This window comes from Macaca fascicularis, chromosome 5 (genome assembly GCF_037993035.2).
Source record: "Macaca fascicularis isolate 582-1 chromosome 5, T2T-MFA8v1.1".
Taxonomy (NCBI): domain Eukaryota; kingdom Metazoa; phylum Chordata; class Mammalia; order Primates; family Cercopithecidae; genus Macaca; species Macaca fascicularis.
The window spans coordinates 51,344,612-51,361,842 of NC_088379.1; the positions used below are offsets into that span (position 1 = coordinate 51,344,612).

At 41.2% G+C, this 17,231-nt stretch overlaps 1 protein-coding gene across 3 annotated transcripts in view; it reads left to right on the forward strand.

The window, feature by feature from the left end:
• Positions 1-17,231, forward strand: part of TMEM150C (transmembrane protein 150C) — an 87,904-nt gene that overhangs the window by 48,882 nt on the left and 21,791 nt on the right. For all 3 annotated transcript variants that reach the window (XM_005554935.4, XM_074039826.1, XM_005554936.5), the window contains exon 2: positions 16,874-16,963. In XM_005554935.4, coding sequence (XP_005554992.1) covers positions 16,874-16,963 — 90 coding nt within the window. The remainder of the gene's footprint in view (positions 1-16,873; positions 16,964-17,231) is intronic.

The window sequence follows — 17,231 nt, forward strand, 5'->3', positions numbered from 1 at the left end:
TAGCCAGGCAGCCATGTGCCTAGCTATTCTTCTGACACAGTGGAAGAAGAGAAGAATGGGTGTTCATAGTCAGCTGGCCCTCTTTGCTGGAATCAGTGCCTCTGACTACCAAGAATCAGTGAACGCCCCAATTTCTACACATAGAACACACTTGCTTCATCCCAAGGGAGACAAACCAAAGCCCCATCCAGTGAATGCACTGCCTGAAAGTCCATGGTCACTGGGTAACATATGAATCATTTCCATTACGTTCCAGCATGGTTCCTGATGGTCTTGCAACCTGGGAACTAAAAAGCAAGTTATCGGCCAGGCACGGTGGCTCAAGCCTGTAATCCCAGCACTTTTGGGAGGCCGAGACAGGCGGATCACGAGGTCAGGAGATCGAGACCATCCTGGCTAACACAGTGAAATCCCGTCTCTACTAAAAAATACAAAAAACTACCCGGGCACGGTGGCTCACGCCTGTAGTCCCAGCACTTTGGGAGGCCGAGACGGGCGGATCACGAGGTCAGGAGATCGAGACCATCCTGGCTAACACAGTGAAACCCCGTCTCTACTAAAAAATACAAAAAACTACCCAGGCGAGGTGGCGGGCGCCTGTAGTCCCAGCTACTCCGGAGGCTGAGGCAGGAGAATGGCGTAAACCCGGGAGGCGGAGCTTGCAGTGAGCCGAGATCGCGACAGAGCCAGACTCCGTCTCAAAATAAATAAATAAATAAATAAATAAATAAATAAATAAATAAAATAAAAAGCAAGTTATCTCCCCGCTTCTGAACTCATACTCACACTCAATAAACCACGGTAGAACAGGGAGCAGAGAAAACACAATTAAAACTCCCACGGGAAAAAGAGGAGGAGGAAATGCACACAGCAGCCCCTGGTCCATAGCAGGGCTGGGATCCTGCGGCAGGCAATGGGAAGGCCCCTGCCCCGGCGGAAGAGGAGCTGCCCTGACTAGATTCTGGTACTGCTCTTCAGGAGAGCCCTTGCTCATGCTCTTGGTGTCCCTTGGCCTTGCCCTTGGGGAAGGGGCTTCTCTGTGTTCAGTTTCCTCCTTCACCAAATCTAAAGTGGGTGCTGGGGTTATCCCCTCCTTGGTGGCTGTTCAGCTTTTGCAGCCCACTGCCTGCTGGTGCCAATTTGGAAGTTTGAGAGTGCAACAGTCGTTTTACTGGCTTGGCTATGGTCCCTTTGCTAATGCAGTTCAGGTACTCAGAACTTCCAGCCAGTTCACATGCCAGCCTTCTCTCCCAACCTTCTTTCCAAGACTTGGGCTATCTGCCTGCTTTCTTTCTTTGCTTCCTTGCCCTCCATGTTTTCCTCTTACAATGTAGCGGCAGCTATATGGAGCGCTCTGAGATAGCAGACTTGGGAGGGAAGGCAGAACCCTTATTTTCATCTCCAATCTCTTGCTGTTTGAGGTATAGAAGTTATTGGCTTTTCCAACCCTTCAAGACACCAAATTTCTAAACTCTTCCTCTTCTTTTGTATCTCTCTTTGCAAATCAGTCTGGGTAGAGGCTCAATAGAATTGTACCCTGCTTTCCAAGTTAGGTCAGGTGACAGGTTTTTTTTTTTTTAAGGTCAACAGATTTTGTTGGTACACACCAGATTTTAGTCACACATTTTCCTTATGACTGTCTTTTTTTTAAACTGTGGTAAATTATCATGACATTAAATTTATGATGTTTAAGCGTGCAGTTCAGTGCAAAACTGAAACTCCATACCCATTAAACAATAACTCCTCATTCCCACTTTTCCCCCATCCCCTGACAGCCAACATTCCACTTTTGCTTCTGTGAATTTCACTGCTAATTCTGTGAATTTCACTACTTTTGTGTCTGGCTTATTTCACTTGGCACAATGACTTCAAAGTTAATCCATAATTCAGCATGTATCGGAATTTCCTTCCTTTGTAAGTCTGAATAATATTCCATTGTATGTCTAGACCACATTTTATTCACCCCTTCATCAGTTGATGAACACTTGTTTTCCACCTTTTAGCTATTGTGAATAATGGTGCTATAAACATGGGTATGCAAATATCTGTTCAAGTCCCTGCTTCCAATTTGTATGGTTATATACACAGAAGTAAAATTTATGGATCACATGGTCATTCCATTTTTAATTTTTTGAGGAACTGCCATACCATTTTCCAGCAGCTGTAACATTTTGCATTCCCAGCCACAATGCACAAGGGTTCTAATTGCTCCACATCCTTGCCAACACTTGTTACTTTTTTTTCCTTTCTTTTTTTTAATTATTCTTTAAGTTCTGGGGTACATGTGCAGAACGTTCAGGTTTGTTACATAGGTATACACGTGTCATGGTGGTTTGCTGCACCCATCAACCCGTCATCTACATTAGGTATTTCTCCTAATGCTTCCTCCTAGCCCCCCCACCCCCTGAAAGGCCCCAGTGTGTGATGTTCCCCTCGAGGTGTCCATGTGTTCTCATTGTTCAAATCCCACTTATAAGTGAGAACATGTGGTGTTTGGTTTTCTGTTCCTGTGTTAGTTTGCAGAGAATGACGGTTTCCAGCTTCATCCATGTCCCTGCAAAGGACATGAACTCATCCTTTTTTATAGCTGCATAGTATTCCATGGTGTATATGTGCCACATTTTCTTTATCCAGTCTATCATTGATGGGCATTTGGGTTGGTTCCAAGATTTTGCTATTGTGTATAGAGCTACAACAAACATATGTGTGCATTTGTCTTTCTAGTAGAATGATTTATAATCCTTTGGGTATATACCCAGTAATAGGATTGCTGGGTCAAATGTTATTTCTGGTTCTAGATCCTTGAGGAATCATCACACTGTCTTCCGCAATGGTTGAACTAATTTACACTCCCACCAGCAGTGTAAAAGCATTCCTATTTCTCCACATCCTCTCCAGCATCTGTTGTTTCCTGACTTTTTAATAATTGCCATTGTAACTGGCATGAGATGGTATCTCATTGTGGCTTTGATTTGCATGTCTTTAATGACCAGTGATACTGAGCTTTTTTCATGTTTGTTGGCTCCATAAATGTCTTCTTTTGAAAAGTGTCTGTTCATGTCCTTCGCCCACTTTTTGATGGGGTTGTTTGCTTTTTTCTTGTAGATTTGTTTAAGTTCCTTGTAGATTCTGGATATTAGCCCTTTGTCAGGTGGAAAGATTGGAAAACTTTTCTCCCATTGTATAGGTTGCTTGTTCACTCTGATGATAGTTTCTTTTGCTGTGCAGAAACTCTTTAGTTTAATTAGATCCTATTTGTCAGTTTTGGCTTTGGCTGCCATTGCTTTTGGTGTTTTAGTCATGGAGTCTTTGCCCATGCCTATGTCCTGAATGGTATTGCCTAGGTTTTCTTCTAGGGTTTTTATGGTTTTAGGTCTTACATTTAAGTCTTTAATCCATCTTGAGTTAATTTTTGTATAAGGTGTAAGGAAGGGGTATAGTTTCAGTTTTTTGCATATTGCTAGCCAGTTTTTCTAACACAGCTAATTAAATAATAATTTAATTTTTTAATAATAAAATTAAATAGGGAATCCTTTCCCCATTTCTTGCTTTTGTCAGGTTTGTCAAAGATCAGATGCTTGTAGATATGTGGCATTATTTCTGAGACCTCTGTTCTGTTCCATTGGTCTGTATATCTGTTTTGGTACTAGTACCATGCTGTTTTGGTTACTGTAGCCTTGTAGCATAGTTTGAAGTCACATCCATGTGATACCTCCTGCTTTGTTCTTTTTGCTTAGGATTGTCTTGGCTATATGGGCTCTTTTTGGGTTCCATATGAAATTTAAACTAGTTTTTTCTAATTCTGTGAAGAAAGTCAATGGTAGCTTGATGGGGATAGCATTGAATCTGTAAATTACTTTGGGCAGTATGGCCATTTTCATGATATTGATTCTTCCTATCCATGAGCATGGAATGGTTTTCCATTTGTTTGTGTCCTCTCTTATTTCCTTGAGCAGTGGGTTGTAGTTCTCCTTGAAGAGGTCCTTCACATCCCTTGTAAGTTGTATTCCTAGGTATTTTATTCTCTTTGTAGTAATTGTGAATGGGAGTTCACTCATTATTTGGCTCTCTGTTTGTCTATTATTGGTGTATAGGAAAGCTTGTGATTTTTGCACATTTATTTTGTGTCCTGAGACTTTGCTGAAGTTGCTTATCAGCTTAAGGAGATTTTGGGCTAAGACGATTGTATATTTTCTAAATGTACAATCATGTCATCTGCAAACAGAGACAATTTGACTTCCTCTCTTCCTATTTGAATACGCTTTATTTCTTTCTCTTGCCTGATTGCCCTGGCAAGAACTTCTAATACTATGTTAAATAGGAGTGGTGAGAGTGGGCATCCTTGTCTTGTGCAGGTTTTCAAAGGGAATGCTTCCAGCTTTTGCCCATTCAGTATGATATTGACTGTGGGTCTGTCATAAAAAACTCTTATTATTTTGAGATACGTTTCATCAATACCTAGTTTATTGAGAGTTTTTTGCATGGGCCGGGCGCGGTGGCTCACGCCTGTGATCTCAGCACTTTGGGAGGCCGAGGCGGGCGAATCACAAGGTCAGGAGATTGAGACTATCCTGGCTAACACGGTGAAACCCCATCTCTACTAAAAACACAAAAAATTAGCCAGGTGTGGTGACGGGCACCTGTAGTCCCAGCTACTTGGAACCCAGGAGGCGGAGCTTGCAGTGAGCCGAGATTGCGCCACTGCACTCCAGCCTGGGTAACAGAGCGAGATTCCGTCTCAAAAAAAAAAAAAAAAAAAAAAAGAAAAGAAATAAAGAAAAGAGTTTTTTGCATGAAGAGGTGTTGAATTTTACTGAAGCCTTTTTCTGCATCTATTGAGAAAATCATGTGGTTTTTGCCATTGGTCCTGTTTATGTGATGGATAATGCTTGTTGATTTGTGTAAGTTGAACCAGCCTTGCATCCTAGGGATGAAGCTCACTTGATCATGGTGGATAAGCTTTTTGATGTGCTGCTGGATTTGGTTTCCCAGTATTTTATTGAGGATTTTTGCATCAATGTTCATCAGGGATATTGGCCTGAAATTTTCTTTTTTTTGTTGTGTCTCTGCCAGGTTTTGGTATCAGGATGATGCTGGCCTCATCAAATGAGTTAGGAAGGAGTCCATCTTTTTATATTGTTTGGAATAGTTTCAGAAGGAAGGGTACCAGCTCCTCTTTGTACCTCTGGTAGAATTCGGCTGTGAATCTCTCTGGTCCTGGGCTTTTTTTAGTTGGTAGGCTATTAATTACTCCCTCAATTTTAGAACTTGTTATCAGTCTATTTAGGGATTTGACTTCTTCCTGATGTAGTCTTGGGAGGGTGCATGTGTTCAGGAATTTATCCGTTTCTTCTAGGTTTTCTAGTTTGTGTAGAGGTATTTATAGTATTCTCTGATGGTAGTTTCCATTTCTGTGGGATCAGTGGTGATATCCCCTTTATCATTTTTTATTGTGTCTATTTGATTCTTCTCTCTTTTCTTCTTTATTAGTCTGGCTAGCGGTCTATCTATTTTGTTAATTTTTTCAAAATGCCAGCTCTTGGATTCATTGATTTTTTTGAAGGGTTTTTCGTATCTCTGTCTCCTTCAGTTCTGCTCTGATCTTAGTTATTTCTTGTCTTCTGCTAACTTTTGAATTTGTTTGCTCTTGCTTCTCTAGTTCTTTTAACTGTGAGGTTACGGTGTTGATTTTAGATCTCTCCTGCTTTCTCCTGTGGGAATTTAGTGCTATAAATTTCCCTCTAAACACTGCTTTAGCTGTGTCCCAAAGATTCTGGTACGTTGTGTCTTTGTTCTCATTGGTTTCAAAGAACTTACTGATTTCTGCCTTAATTTCGTTATTTGCCCAGTTGTCATTCAGGAGCAGGTTGTTCAGTTTCTGTGTAGTTGTGCAGTTTTTAGTGAGTTTCTTTCTTTTTTTTTTTTTGAGACGGAGTCTCACTCTGTCGCCCAAGCTGGAGTGCAGTGGTGTGATCTTGGCTCACTGCAAGCTCCGCCTCCCAGGTTCATGCCATTCTCCTGCCTCAGCCTCCTGAGCAGCTGGGACCACAGGTGCACGCCACCACGCCCGGCTAATTTTTTGTATTTTTAGGAGAGATGGGGTTTCACCGTGTGAGCCAGGATGGTCTCAATCTCCTGACCTCGTGATCTGCCCACCTCGACCTCCCAAAGTGCTGGGATTACAGGCATGAACCACCACGCCCAGCCTTTAGTGAGTTTCTTAATCCTGAATTCTAATGTGATTGCACTGTGGTCTGAGAGACTGTTTGTTATGATTTCTATTCTTTACATTTGCTGAGGAGTGTTTTTTATGTGGTCAATTTTAGAATAAATTTGATGTTGTGCTGAGAAGAATGTATATTCTGTTGATTTGGGATGGTGAGTTCTGTAGATGTCTATTAGGTCTGCTTGGTCCAGAGCTGAGTTCAAGTCTTGAATATCCTTGTTAATTTTCTGTCTTGTTGAACTGTCTAATATTGACAGTGGGGTGTTAAAGTCTCCCACTGTTATTGTGTGGGAGTCTCTCTTTGTAGGTCTCTAAGAACTTGCTTTATGAATATGGGTGCTCCTGTATTGGGTGCATATATATTTAGGATAGTTAGCTCTTCTTGTTGCATTGATCCCTTTACCATTATGTAATGCCCTTCTTTGTCTTTTTTGATCTTTGTAGGTTTAAAGTCTGTTTATCTGAGACTGGGATTGCAACCCCTGCTTTTTTTTTTGCTGTCTGTTTGCTTGGTAGATCTTCGTCCATCCCTTTATTTTGAGCCTATGTGTGTCTTTGCATGTGAGATCAGTCGCCTGAATACAGCACACTGATGGGTCTTGGCTCTTTATCCAGTTCGCCAGTCTGTGTCTTTTAATTGGGGCATTTGGACCATTTACACTTACGGTTAATATTGCTATGTGTGAATTTGATACTGTCATGATGCGAGCTGGTTATTTTGACCATTAGTTGATGCAGTTTCTTCATAGTGTTGATGGTGTTCACAATTTGATATGTTTTTGCAGTGGCTGGTACTGGTTGTTCCTTCCCGTGTTTAGTGCTTCCTTCAGGAGCACTTGTAAGGCAGGCTTGGTGGTGACAAAATCTCTCAGCATTTGCTTGTCTGTAAAGGATTTTATTTCTACTTCACTTATGAAGCTTAGTTTGGCTGGATATGAAATTCTGGGTTGTAAATTCTTTTCTTTAAGAATGTTGAATGTTGGCCCCCACTCTCTTCTGGCTTGTAGGGTTTCTGCAGAGAGATCTGCTGTTAGTCTGATGGGCTTCCCTTTGTGGATAACCCAACCTTTCTCTATGGCTGCCCTTAATATTTTTTCCTTCATTTCAACCTTGGTGAATCTGACAATTATGTATCTTGGGGTTGCTCCTCTTGAGGAGTATCTTTGTGGTGTTCTCTGTATTTCTTGAGTTTGAATGTTGGCCTGTCTTGCTAGGTTGGGGAAGTTCTCCTGGATAATATCCTGAAGAGTGTTTTCCAACTTGGTTCCATTCTCCCTGTCACTTTTAGTTACACCAATCAAGGTTTGATCTTTTCACATAGTCCCATATTTCTTGGAGGCTTTGTTTGTTCGTTTTCATTCTTTTTTCTCTAATCTTGTCTTCATACTTTATTTCATTAAGTTGATCTTCAGTCTCTGATATCCTTTCTTCCACATGATTGATTCAGCTATTGATACTTGTGTATCCTTCATGAAGTTCTCGTACTGTGTTTTTCAGCTCCATCAGGTCATTTATGTTCTTCTCTAAACTGGTTATTCTAGTTAGCAGTTCCTCTAACCTTTTTTCAAGGTCCTTAGCTTCCTTGTGTTGGGTTAGAACATGTTCCTTTAGCTCAGAGGAGTTTATTTTTACCCACCTTCTGAAGCCTACTTATGTCAATTCATCAGACTTATTCTCCATCCAGTTTTGTTCCCTTGCTAGCGAGGAGTTGTGATCCCTTGGAGGAAAAGAGACGTTCTGATTTTTGGAATTTTCAGCCTTTTTGCACTGGTTTTTCCTCATCTTTGTGGATTTATCTATCTTTGGCCTTTGGTATTGGTGACCTCCAGATAGGGTTTTTGTGTGGACGTCCTTTTGTTGATGTTGTTGCTATTCCTTTTTGTTTGTTAGTTTTCCTTCTAACAGTCGGGGCCCTCTGCTGTAGGTCTGTTGGAGTTTGCTGGAGGTTCACTCCAGACCCTGTTTGCCTGGGTATTACCAGTGGAGGCTGCAGAACAGCAAAGATTGCTGCCTGTTCCTTCCTCTGGAAGCTTTGTCCCAGAGGGGCACCCACCAGATGTCAACCAGAGCTCTCCTGTATGAGGTGTCTGTCGACCCCTGCCGGGAAGTGTCTCCCCATCAGGAGGCACGGGGGTCAAGGACCCACTTAAGGAGGCAGTCGGTCCCTTAGCAGAGCTTGAGCACTGTGCCGGGAGATCTGCTTCTCTCTTCAGAGCTGGCAGGCAGGAACATTTAAGTCTGCTGAAGCTGCACCCACAGCTGCCCTTTCCTCAAGGTGCCCTTCCCAGGGAGATGGGAGTTTTATCCATAAGCCCCTGACTGGGGCTGCTGCCTTTCTTTCGGAGATGCCCTGCCCAGAGAGCACTTTTTGTTTTTTGATAATAGCTATCCTAATGGGTGAGGTGGTACTTCATCTTTTTTGAAATGGCTTTTTAAACTTCTAAAAATTTTGGTGAAATATATATAACAAAAACTGCCATTGTGACCATTGCTAAGTGTATAATTCAGTGGCATTAATTATATTCACAGTGTTGTACAACCATCACCACTGTGTCTCTAAAACTTTTTAATTACCCCATTGATGAAAATATTAAGTGAATTTTAGACATTATGACATTTGGCTGCTAAATACTTCAGTATACTCCTCTAGAAAATGGACATTTTCCTGTATAATACAATCCTGTTATCATATGAGGCTTCAGTTATTTTCCATTGGAGAGAACTTACAGGGCCACACTTGTTGCAAAGGAGGCTGCGAAGTATAATGTAGGTGAGCAGCCGCTTACCAAATTATAATGGAAGGAGAGAGAGTGGATTTTGGTGCTCTACCACCCTAAAGTAATAAAGCAATAATGACTTTTTTTTACTAGTTTGGAGGTAGGTGATATTGAGCATTTGGTAGTGTCTTAATGATGTTATCAAGGACTCAGTTCTTCCTATCGTCTAATCTGCCATTCTTCATGTGTTGACTTTGGGTCTTCATGTTTTTTTGTCTCGTGGTTTCATTATGGCTGCCATAGCACTAGGTGCCATGTTTTCACTATAGCATCCCACGTGGGAGAGAAGTAGGGTGGGCAGAAAAGAAACAATCCACTATCAGGGATGCAAACCCTTCCCATTTGCTACTCAGTAGACTTCCTCTTGCATCTCATGGGCCAGGTTAAAAGGAGTCTGGAAAGGTACTTGTTAAAGGAAAATGAGATCACTATGACTGGCTTAACAACTCATGACCTTGGGCTGAGCACATTTCTGTCCCTAATAAAATTAGACTTCTATTAGCTAAGAAAAAGAGGAGAAATGACTGTTGGGTTGGCAGTTACATCTGCCACATGTGGGCAATATTTTTATTATTATTAAAGATATAAACGGACTCTGAAGAGGATCTTGGCATAGAAACTCTAAGACAGTATTATTGAATTAAAGTGCCGGTAGAAGGGAATTCCTTCTGGGATTATTCTGTCAATAGTGTAGGGACAGGCCAGGTTCAGTGGCTCATGCCTGTAATTGTAACACTTTGGGAGTCCGAGGCAGGTGGATCGCTTGAGCCCAGAAATTCAAGACCAGCCTGGCCAATATGACGAGACCCTGTCTCTACAAAAATTAACTGGGCATAGTGGCACATGCCTGTTGTCCCAGCTACTTAGGAAGCTGAAGTGGGAGGATCACCTGAGCCTGGGGAGATTGAGGCTGCAGTGAGCCATGATCATGCCACTGCACTCCAGCCTGAGTGACAGAGAGAGACCCTATCTCAAAAAAAAAAAAAAAATAGTGTTGGGACAATGTGCTCCATTGATTTCTGAGAAAAAGAATCCTTAGGTCACTGGCATGAAAGGTTCCCTATAGTCATCTGTCAGTTGAATGAAGGTGATTGCTTTTAGAAATCAAGACAGCATTGGAGAAAAACTAGTTGCCATTGGTTCTACTTAGGAATCATCATATTCTTTTGGGAATGATAATGTTTAATAGAAATCCTTTACTATGTGTTGTTTCTTGCCAGCACTTATGAAAAATGTTGTGGGAACAGGGGGATTGACCTCATTAATTGAATAATATTGTTTATATCTGTGGATGGAGGGAAGTCATATACTCTTAAGGTGACACCAGGTCACCTGACTATTATGCCTTCCCAAACTTAGGATTCAGTGAAAACAAAATTTTAATTGTTAGCAGAACAAGTGTGACATTCGTTGGTTGTATTGCATATCTCCCCAGGCTGATTTATATCCGAGAGCCTGCAAACATTTTAGGGGAAAAACAAAAGAAACAGTCCTCATCATTACCCCTTATAATTACAAATGAATGATAAGATAATACAAGCCCTTCACACTTGCCCATGACACAAAAGAGAAATAAGATTTACAGGATGCTCTTGGTTCATGGACACTGTGACAGTCGTGGTCATGATGGGCAACTCGTTCATCATTTCTGCTTCATTCCAGTTGGCCCTGAGAGCAGAATGAAAAATTACTGTAGCAGGGAGCTCATTTCCTGATAAATTACAAGACAAAAAAAGAGAACCAAAGACCCCCAACAGCACTTTCAGCATCATACAGTTAACATTTATTGAAATGCTGGCTAACATTTATTGTATGCCAGCCACAGTTCTGAGTGCTTTAAACATATTTTAGATCCTCATAAAAACCCTATAAGGTAGATACCATTATTATTTCCACTTTGCTGGTGAAGAAACTGAGGCACAGAGAAGACTTAACCAAGGACACAAAACTAGTAAGAGGCAGAGCTGGATTCCAAGCCCTGGTAGCCTGGCTCCAGAGTCTGTGAACTATAGCTGCCTCTCTCCATTTCCCCAGGCAGGACAAAGTCCTTCTGTTTATAATAAGCAAGTCCTTTCCAGCCCTTGGAAATATAAACTACAATGACACTTCACAGTCATTGTTGTAACTGGTTCTCACTAATCAAGTTGTTTTTTTGTTTTTTGTTTTTTGTTGTTGAGATAGAGTCTTGCTTTGTCCCCCAGACTGGAGTGCAGTGGTGCGATCTCGGCTCACTGCAACCTCCGCCTCCCGGGTTCAAGTGATTCTTCTGCCTCAGCCTCCCAAGTAGCTAGGACTACAGGCGTGCGCCACCACGCTGGGCTAATTTTTTTGTATTGTTAGTAGAGATGGAGTTTGACCATGTTAGCTAGGATGGTCTTGGCCTCCTGACCCCATGATCCGCTGGCCTCGGCCTCCCAAAGTGTTGGGTTTACAAGCATGAGCCACTGCGCCCGGCCCTAATAAAGTTTTTAAAGCTGTAAATGAAGATTGGGCTTTACTTTTCCATTTGTAGCTTCCATTTCCATTTGCGGCTTGAAAAAATAGAAAGTTTGTCTTCAAGGATTAGCATGGGTGACAGTATGCTATGTTCTTTCACTCCGTAGCTTCAGTAGCTAATAATGTACAAACTATCTGTTTTGAATTTGATGATAAAAGTATGAATAATCATGTGACTTTGACTTTTTATTTATTTATTTGTTTATTTTTTTAGAAAGAGTCTCACTCTGTCACCCAGGCTGGAGTGCAGTAGAGCAGTCTCAGCTCACTGCAACCTCTGCCTCCTAGGCTCAAGCGATTCTCTTGCCTTAGCCTCCTGCATAGTTGGGACTACAGGTACATGCCACCACACCCCGCTAATTTTTGTATTTTTACTAGAGATGGGTTTCACCATGTTGGCCAGGCTGGTCTCAAATTCCTGACCTCAGATGATTTGCCCACCTCAGCCTCCCAAAGCACTGGGATTTCAGGCATGAGCCACCCCACCTGGCCATGACTTTGACTTTATAAACACCCCCTTTTCAAACGAACGAAAGGAGTTAGAGTCTTAAATAATAAATTAATATGGGCTTATAGTAACACTCTGTTCAATTCCACAAAATCGTACACTTTCAAGCGGCCAGGTGTTCTCTGGGATATTTGCAGCTTGAAGACTTCCAGAGCAACAAAAATGTCAACAGTGGGAGCCTCTGAAAATGACCTCATGCTACAGGTCATTTTCTCTCAGAGGAACAAAGAGAACTGCAGGGATGTCAGGTCACAAAGCGAGCATAGAAGGTGGGGATTTTCATCATCTGACTCATAGTGTTCAGGAGCCCCACTGTGCAGTCTCACTCACACCACAGACTGAGTAAAAGAGAGTGAAGATAACTCAGACTTAGGGAATGACATTTATTGTAAGAAAAGAACATGCGACAGAAATATACAGAGTTTGCAGTATTGGCTCTCTAGGAAGATTTGGCCATCTGGATGACAGCTTTGCAAATCATTTGGATAAATGATACCATTCGGAGGAGAGTCTTCCAAAGCAAATCTAAATGCCAGAACCCTTTCAAGAAAGTTTATGCAATTCTGGCTTTTTTCCTCCACTTTTTAGAAGCTCATGAGGTGACGTTATCCTAGATATAATTAACCATTTAGGACATAGGAAGAATTATCTTTAATTTTTTTTACTGTGAAGTATTATTGAAAGATTAATATAAATAGAGTAAATATTATGTAGAATATAAAAGAAGTATGGGCCAGGCGCGTTGACTTACGCCTGTAATCCCAGCACTTTGGGAGGCCGAGGCAGGCAGATCACGAGGTCAAGAGATCAAGACCATCTGGCCAACATGGTGAAACCCCATCTCTACTAAAAATACAAAAATTAGCCGGGTGTGGTGGCGGGTGCCTGTAATCCCAGCTACTCAGGGGGCTGAGGTGGGAGAACCACTTGAACCCAGGAGACAGAGGTTGCAGTGAGCCGAGATTGAACCCCTGCATTCCAGCCTAGGCAACAGAGTGAGACCCCATCTCAAAAAAAAAAAAAAAGTATAATTCAGAATGTAAAGATACAACAAACCAGGTGTGGTAGTGCATGCCTGTAGTCCCAGCTACTAGGGAGGCTGAAGTGGGAGGATCTCTTGAGCCCAAGAGTTTGAGTTCAGCCTGGACAACATAGCGAGATGCCATCTCTTTAAAAAAGAAAAAAAAAAATGCTGGCCAGGTGCGGTGGCTCACACCTGTAATCCCAGCACTTTGGGAGGCTGAGGTAGGCGGATCACGAAGTCAGGAGTTCAAGACCAGCTTGATCAATATGGTGAAGCCTTGTCTCTACTAAAAATACAAAAATTAGCAGGGGCGTGGTGACGGGGTGCCTGTGGTCCCAGCTACTCAGGAGGCTGAAGCAGGAGAAGCGCTTGAACCTGGGAGGTGGAGGTTGCAGTGAGCCAAGATTGTGCCACCACGCTCCAGCTTGGGCAACAGAGTGAGACTCCTTCTCAAAAAAATAAAATAAAATAAAATAAAATAAAGAAAATTTTAAAAAATAAAAATAAAAAGGAATGCAAAGATAAAACTATTTTAGGAGTATGGAATATTCCATTCTTCTCTCCCTCTTTCCTTTAAGAGGCGAGGGGAAAATGTACTCTTCTAGATGGAAGGAAACTGGTTGATTTAGCTCAGGGAAAGAGTGGAACTTATTCTTGCTAGGAAATATAAGTAAAGTTTGGGTGACACTTTCTAATGTGACTAGAAGCAATGGATCCGTTTATTTTCATGGTGTCTGGAAGGATGCAAGAAAGAGATCCATCTCCTACTTTTAACTTTAATTCTCAGGCAGCAATAAGGCAAAGTTAACAGAGTTAAGTTGGCCATGGGCAGTGGCTCACATGGGTGGATCACTTGAGTTCAGGAGTTCCAGACTAGCTTGGGCAACATAGTGAAACCTTGTCTCTACAAAAAATACAAAAAATTAGCCAGGTGTGGTGGCGTGCAGCTGTAGTCCCAGCTACTTGGGGGCTGAGGTGGGAGGATCGCTTGAGCCCAGGAGGTTGAGGCAGCAGTGAGCTGTGATCGCGTCACTGCACCCCATCCAACCTGGGTGACAAAGCGAGATCGTGTCTCAAAAAAAATAAAAAGAGAGAGAGTTAATTTAATAGATTGTTTATCCTTTGCATAAAGGTACTTTCAGTCAAGTATCTGAACTTGTCAAGCCAAGGCAGCTCAGAGAGCTGTGAAACTAAACCAAATTAAACATTCATCTCCAGGAACCTCCTGGAATCCTTCCCCAGTACCTGGAGCAGAGCGCACATCAGAGTCATTTCTCTATTGCAAATTCTTTAGTCACAACATTAGCTGACAAGTGCAGGTAAATGAGAATCAGTGGCTAAATGGGACATCCCAGTACCTCGGGCCAGGAAATTAGTATATAAAGGTATTGTAGCTTGATGCCATGGTCTTAGAATTATCTTGTTAACCCTCTTCACTCTACCTCCCTGCTTGAAAGTTTCAATTTCCCACACAGACATTCCTAAAAGGGGAGCCAGCATGAGTATTTGTCCATTTGACAGTTGTGCCTCTCATTGTACATTAATAAGTTGTCATTCTGATTTATTCACCAATCTGTTGTAACGATAGTTAACATTTTCTCTGGGGCTGATAATTTTGAGTACATTGGATCATTCTGTTTTTGCAAAGGTGTAAAATACCAGACTTGGCTTAACCTCCAAGGTACTGCCACTCTGTCCTTGATGTCCTTCTCCCTCTCTTTGCATTCAATAGTGTTCATTTAGTTGAATCTCACAATCTAGGAGCTGAAAGACATTTCAGCTGAAATGTCTTTCAGCTCCTAGATTCTGTAAAACCATAAGAAAATGGTGTTACAGATTTAAGTAACGACCCAGACCCGATTAGTCAGTTATTGGGAAAGCCGAGGTTGGGAACCAGATCTCCTAAGCATCTTGGCTATACTTATCCTATTAGAGGGCCCTATTTCAGTGGCAGACCTAGAATAATTGGTTTACATACTCAACCATCACTCTTATTTTCTGTGCTCCCTCTACATTTGACTACTTATGGAATTATTTTTGTTAGCATAATGGAGAGCTTTATTATGAGCCCACAACTTTTTGGACATAAATAAATGAATAGAGACTGACTAGCAATGTTGTGTATGCTTAAAATGTTCACTCTTCTTCCATATTATATAAACTAGACAGCCATGGACCACTAATTCATACAATAGTTTTTATATATTGCATAGAATGTTACGTATAAATAGTCATATTCATTAGACCTCGCCTCAGTATTTCCACCACCTGGTATAGTACCTGGCACAGGTAGGGTGTCAATAATTTTGAGTTGGATTGTATTGGATTAGATTCATTGCAAATTAAATTATTGAAAGTGGCTCTAATGTCTTTCAACTCCTAGATTCTGTAATTTATTTAATACCACTGCCCAGGTATGTGTTTAGACTAAGGCACAACTGTTGAAAGACACTTTATTAGGCCCAGTGTCTATCTCCTAGTCCGAAAGATCTACGTAATCAGGTAGACCAGTTCAGGGAACTAAGACCTCCTGAGATGTTGCAGAAGGGATTGTTTTGCCATCCCGAAGTGACCATCATGTTCCCTCTCTTGTCTCAACACTTGGAGGGTCCAGGGAGTCCCAGCATATGAAAGCAGTTGTCTCGGAGGTATTCACAAATCGGGCAGTGCTGGTTCAAACCCAGTAAACAAACTTGCTTTAACTGCAAAAACTTGTAAAAAAATATTTTAAAAAATTGTAAAAAACTTGTTTTAATTGTAAAACTCAAAATAAAGAGCACTGATATCTCCCTAGAGGTGCCATTTAATCACATTATTCTTCTGATTGTCAGGTCTCCAGTGTAAGTTACTAGGGCACTTAATTTTCTTAGAACAGGTGTTTTTGCCATAAGGATTATGTTGGCATCCAGTGTCTCAGATAGATTTTGTCTGGCAGTTAAGACATAAAGTGATAGTTATTTCTTTATGTTTAATACTGATAATTTTTCATAGACACTTCTGGAGCTTCTAGTTTTCACTTCATTTGTGTGGGGGGGATTTTTTATTTATATATTTTTGTTACATCCAAAATGCCAGACATATGTATTTTTTCATTGTGTTTATTAGCACTAATTTAAAGTTATACACAATGCATTGTTTTACAGAGCATTCATCTTTAGTCTCCTGAGATTGCTGCTCAATAACATGTCATGAGAAAAGTTCAGATTTGCAAAGCATTTGTCATTTCCTCCTGATAAGTGCTGATTTATTTAGTAACCATTTGTTTTTAACACCTTCGTCTGCCAGCCTATAGATTTATGTACATGTCAGATCCATAAATACATAAATGTTAATATTAGCACTAAAAGTAGGTTGAAGTATACCTTTGGTACTTAGCTCTTCTAGCGAAAGTCCTAACCTAACCCAAACTCTTTTGTCTTTTCTTAAATGTGTCAATACTTATACAAGGATAAATGTTTTTATGAAAAATTTTCTGGCCAGGCACTGAGGCTCATGCCTGTGAGGCTTTGGAAGGCCGAGGTAGGAGGATCACTTGGGGCCAGGAGTTCAAGCCCAGCTTGGGCAACATAGCTAGACCCCATCTATACAAAAAAAAAAAAATTTTTTTTAAATAAATTTTCTATTAGTTCTCAACTAAAACTCTGGAATATTTAAGCTAGATAACAATCATCCATGGTAACTGTTTCAGGGATTTCCCACGTGAGTAGGTGGGAATGATGATACCAATTTGAATCATGGTTTCATAAAATACACTTTTTTTTCAGTTAGACTAAACTTTCTATCTTGAAAGAGTGAAGTAAATGTTTTGCCTTAATTATTAATACATGTCTATTTTATTTCAGTGGTACAGGCATGGATGGGAAGAAATGCAGCGTATGGATGTTCCTACCTCTTGTATTTACTTTGTTTACTTCAGCTGGATTATGGATAGTGTGAGTATTTGCTCATTTAATTATTTAAGGATTCAGGTGCAATGTAGATAAAAATGTGAACCTTAATAGTATATGGCGGCCAGGCACAATGGCTCATGCCTGTAATCCCAGCACTTTGGGAGGCCAAGGCGGGCAGATCACTTGAGGTCAGGAGTTTGAGACCAGCTTGGCCAACATGGCGAAACCCTGTGTCTACTGAAAATACAGAAATTAGCCAGGCGTGCTGGTGCATGCCTGTAATCCCAGCTACTCAGGAGACTGAGGCATG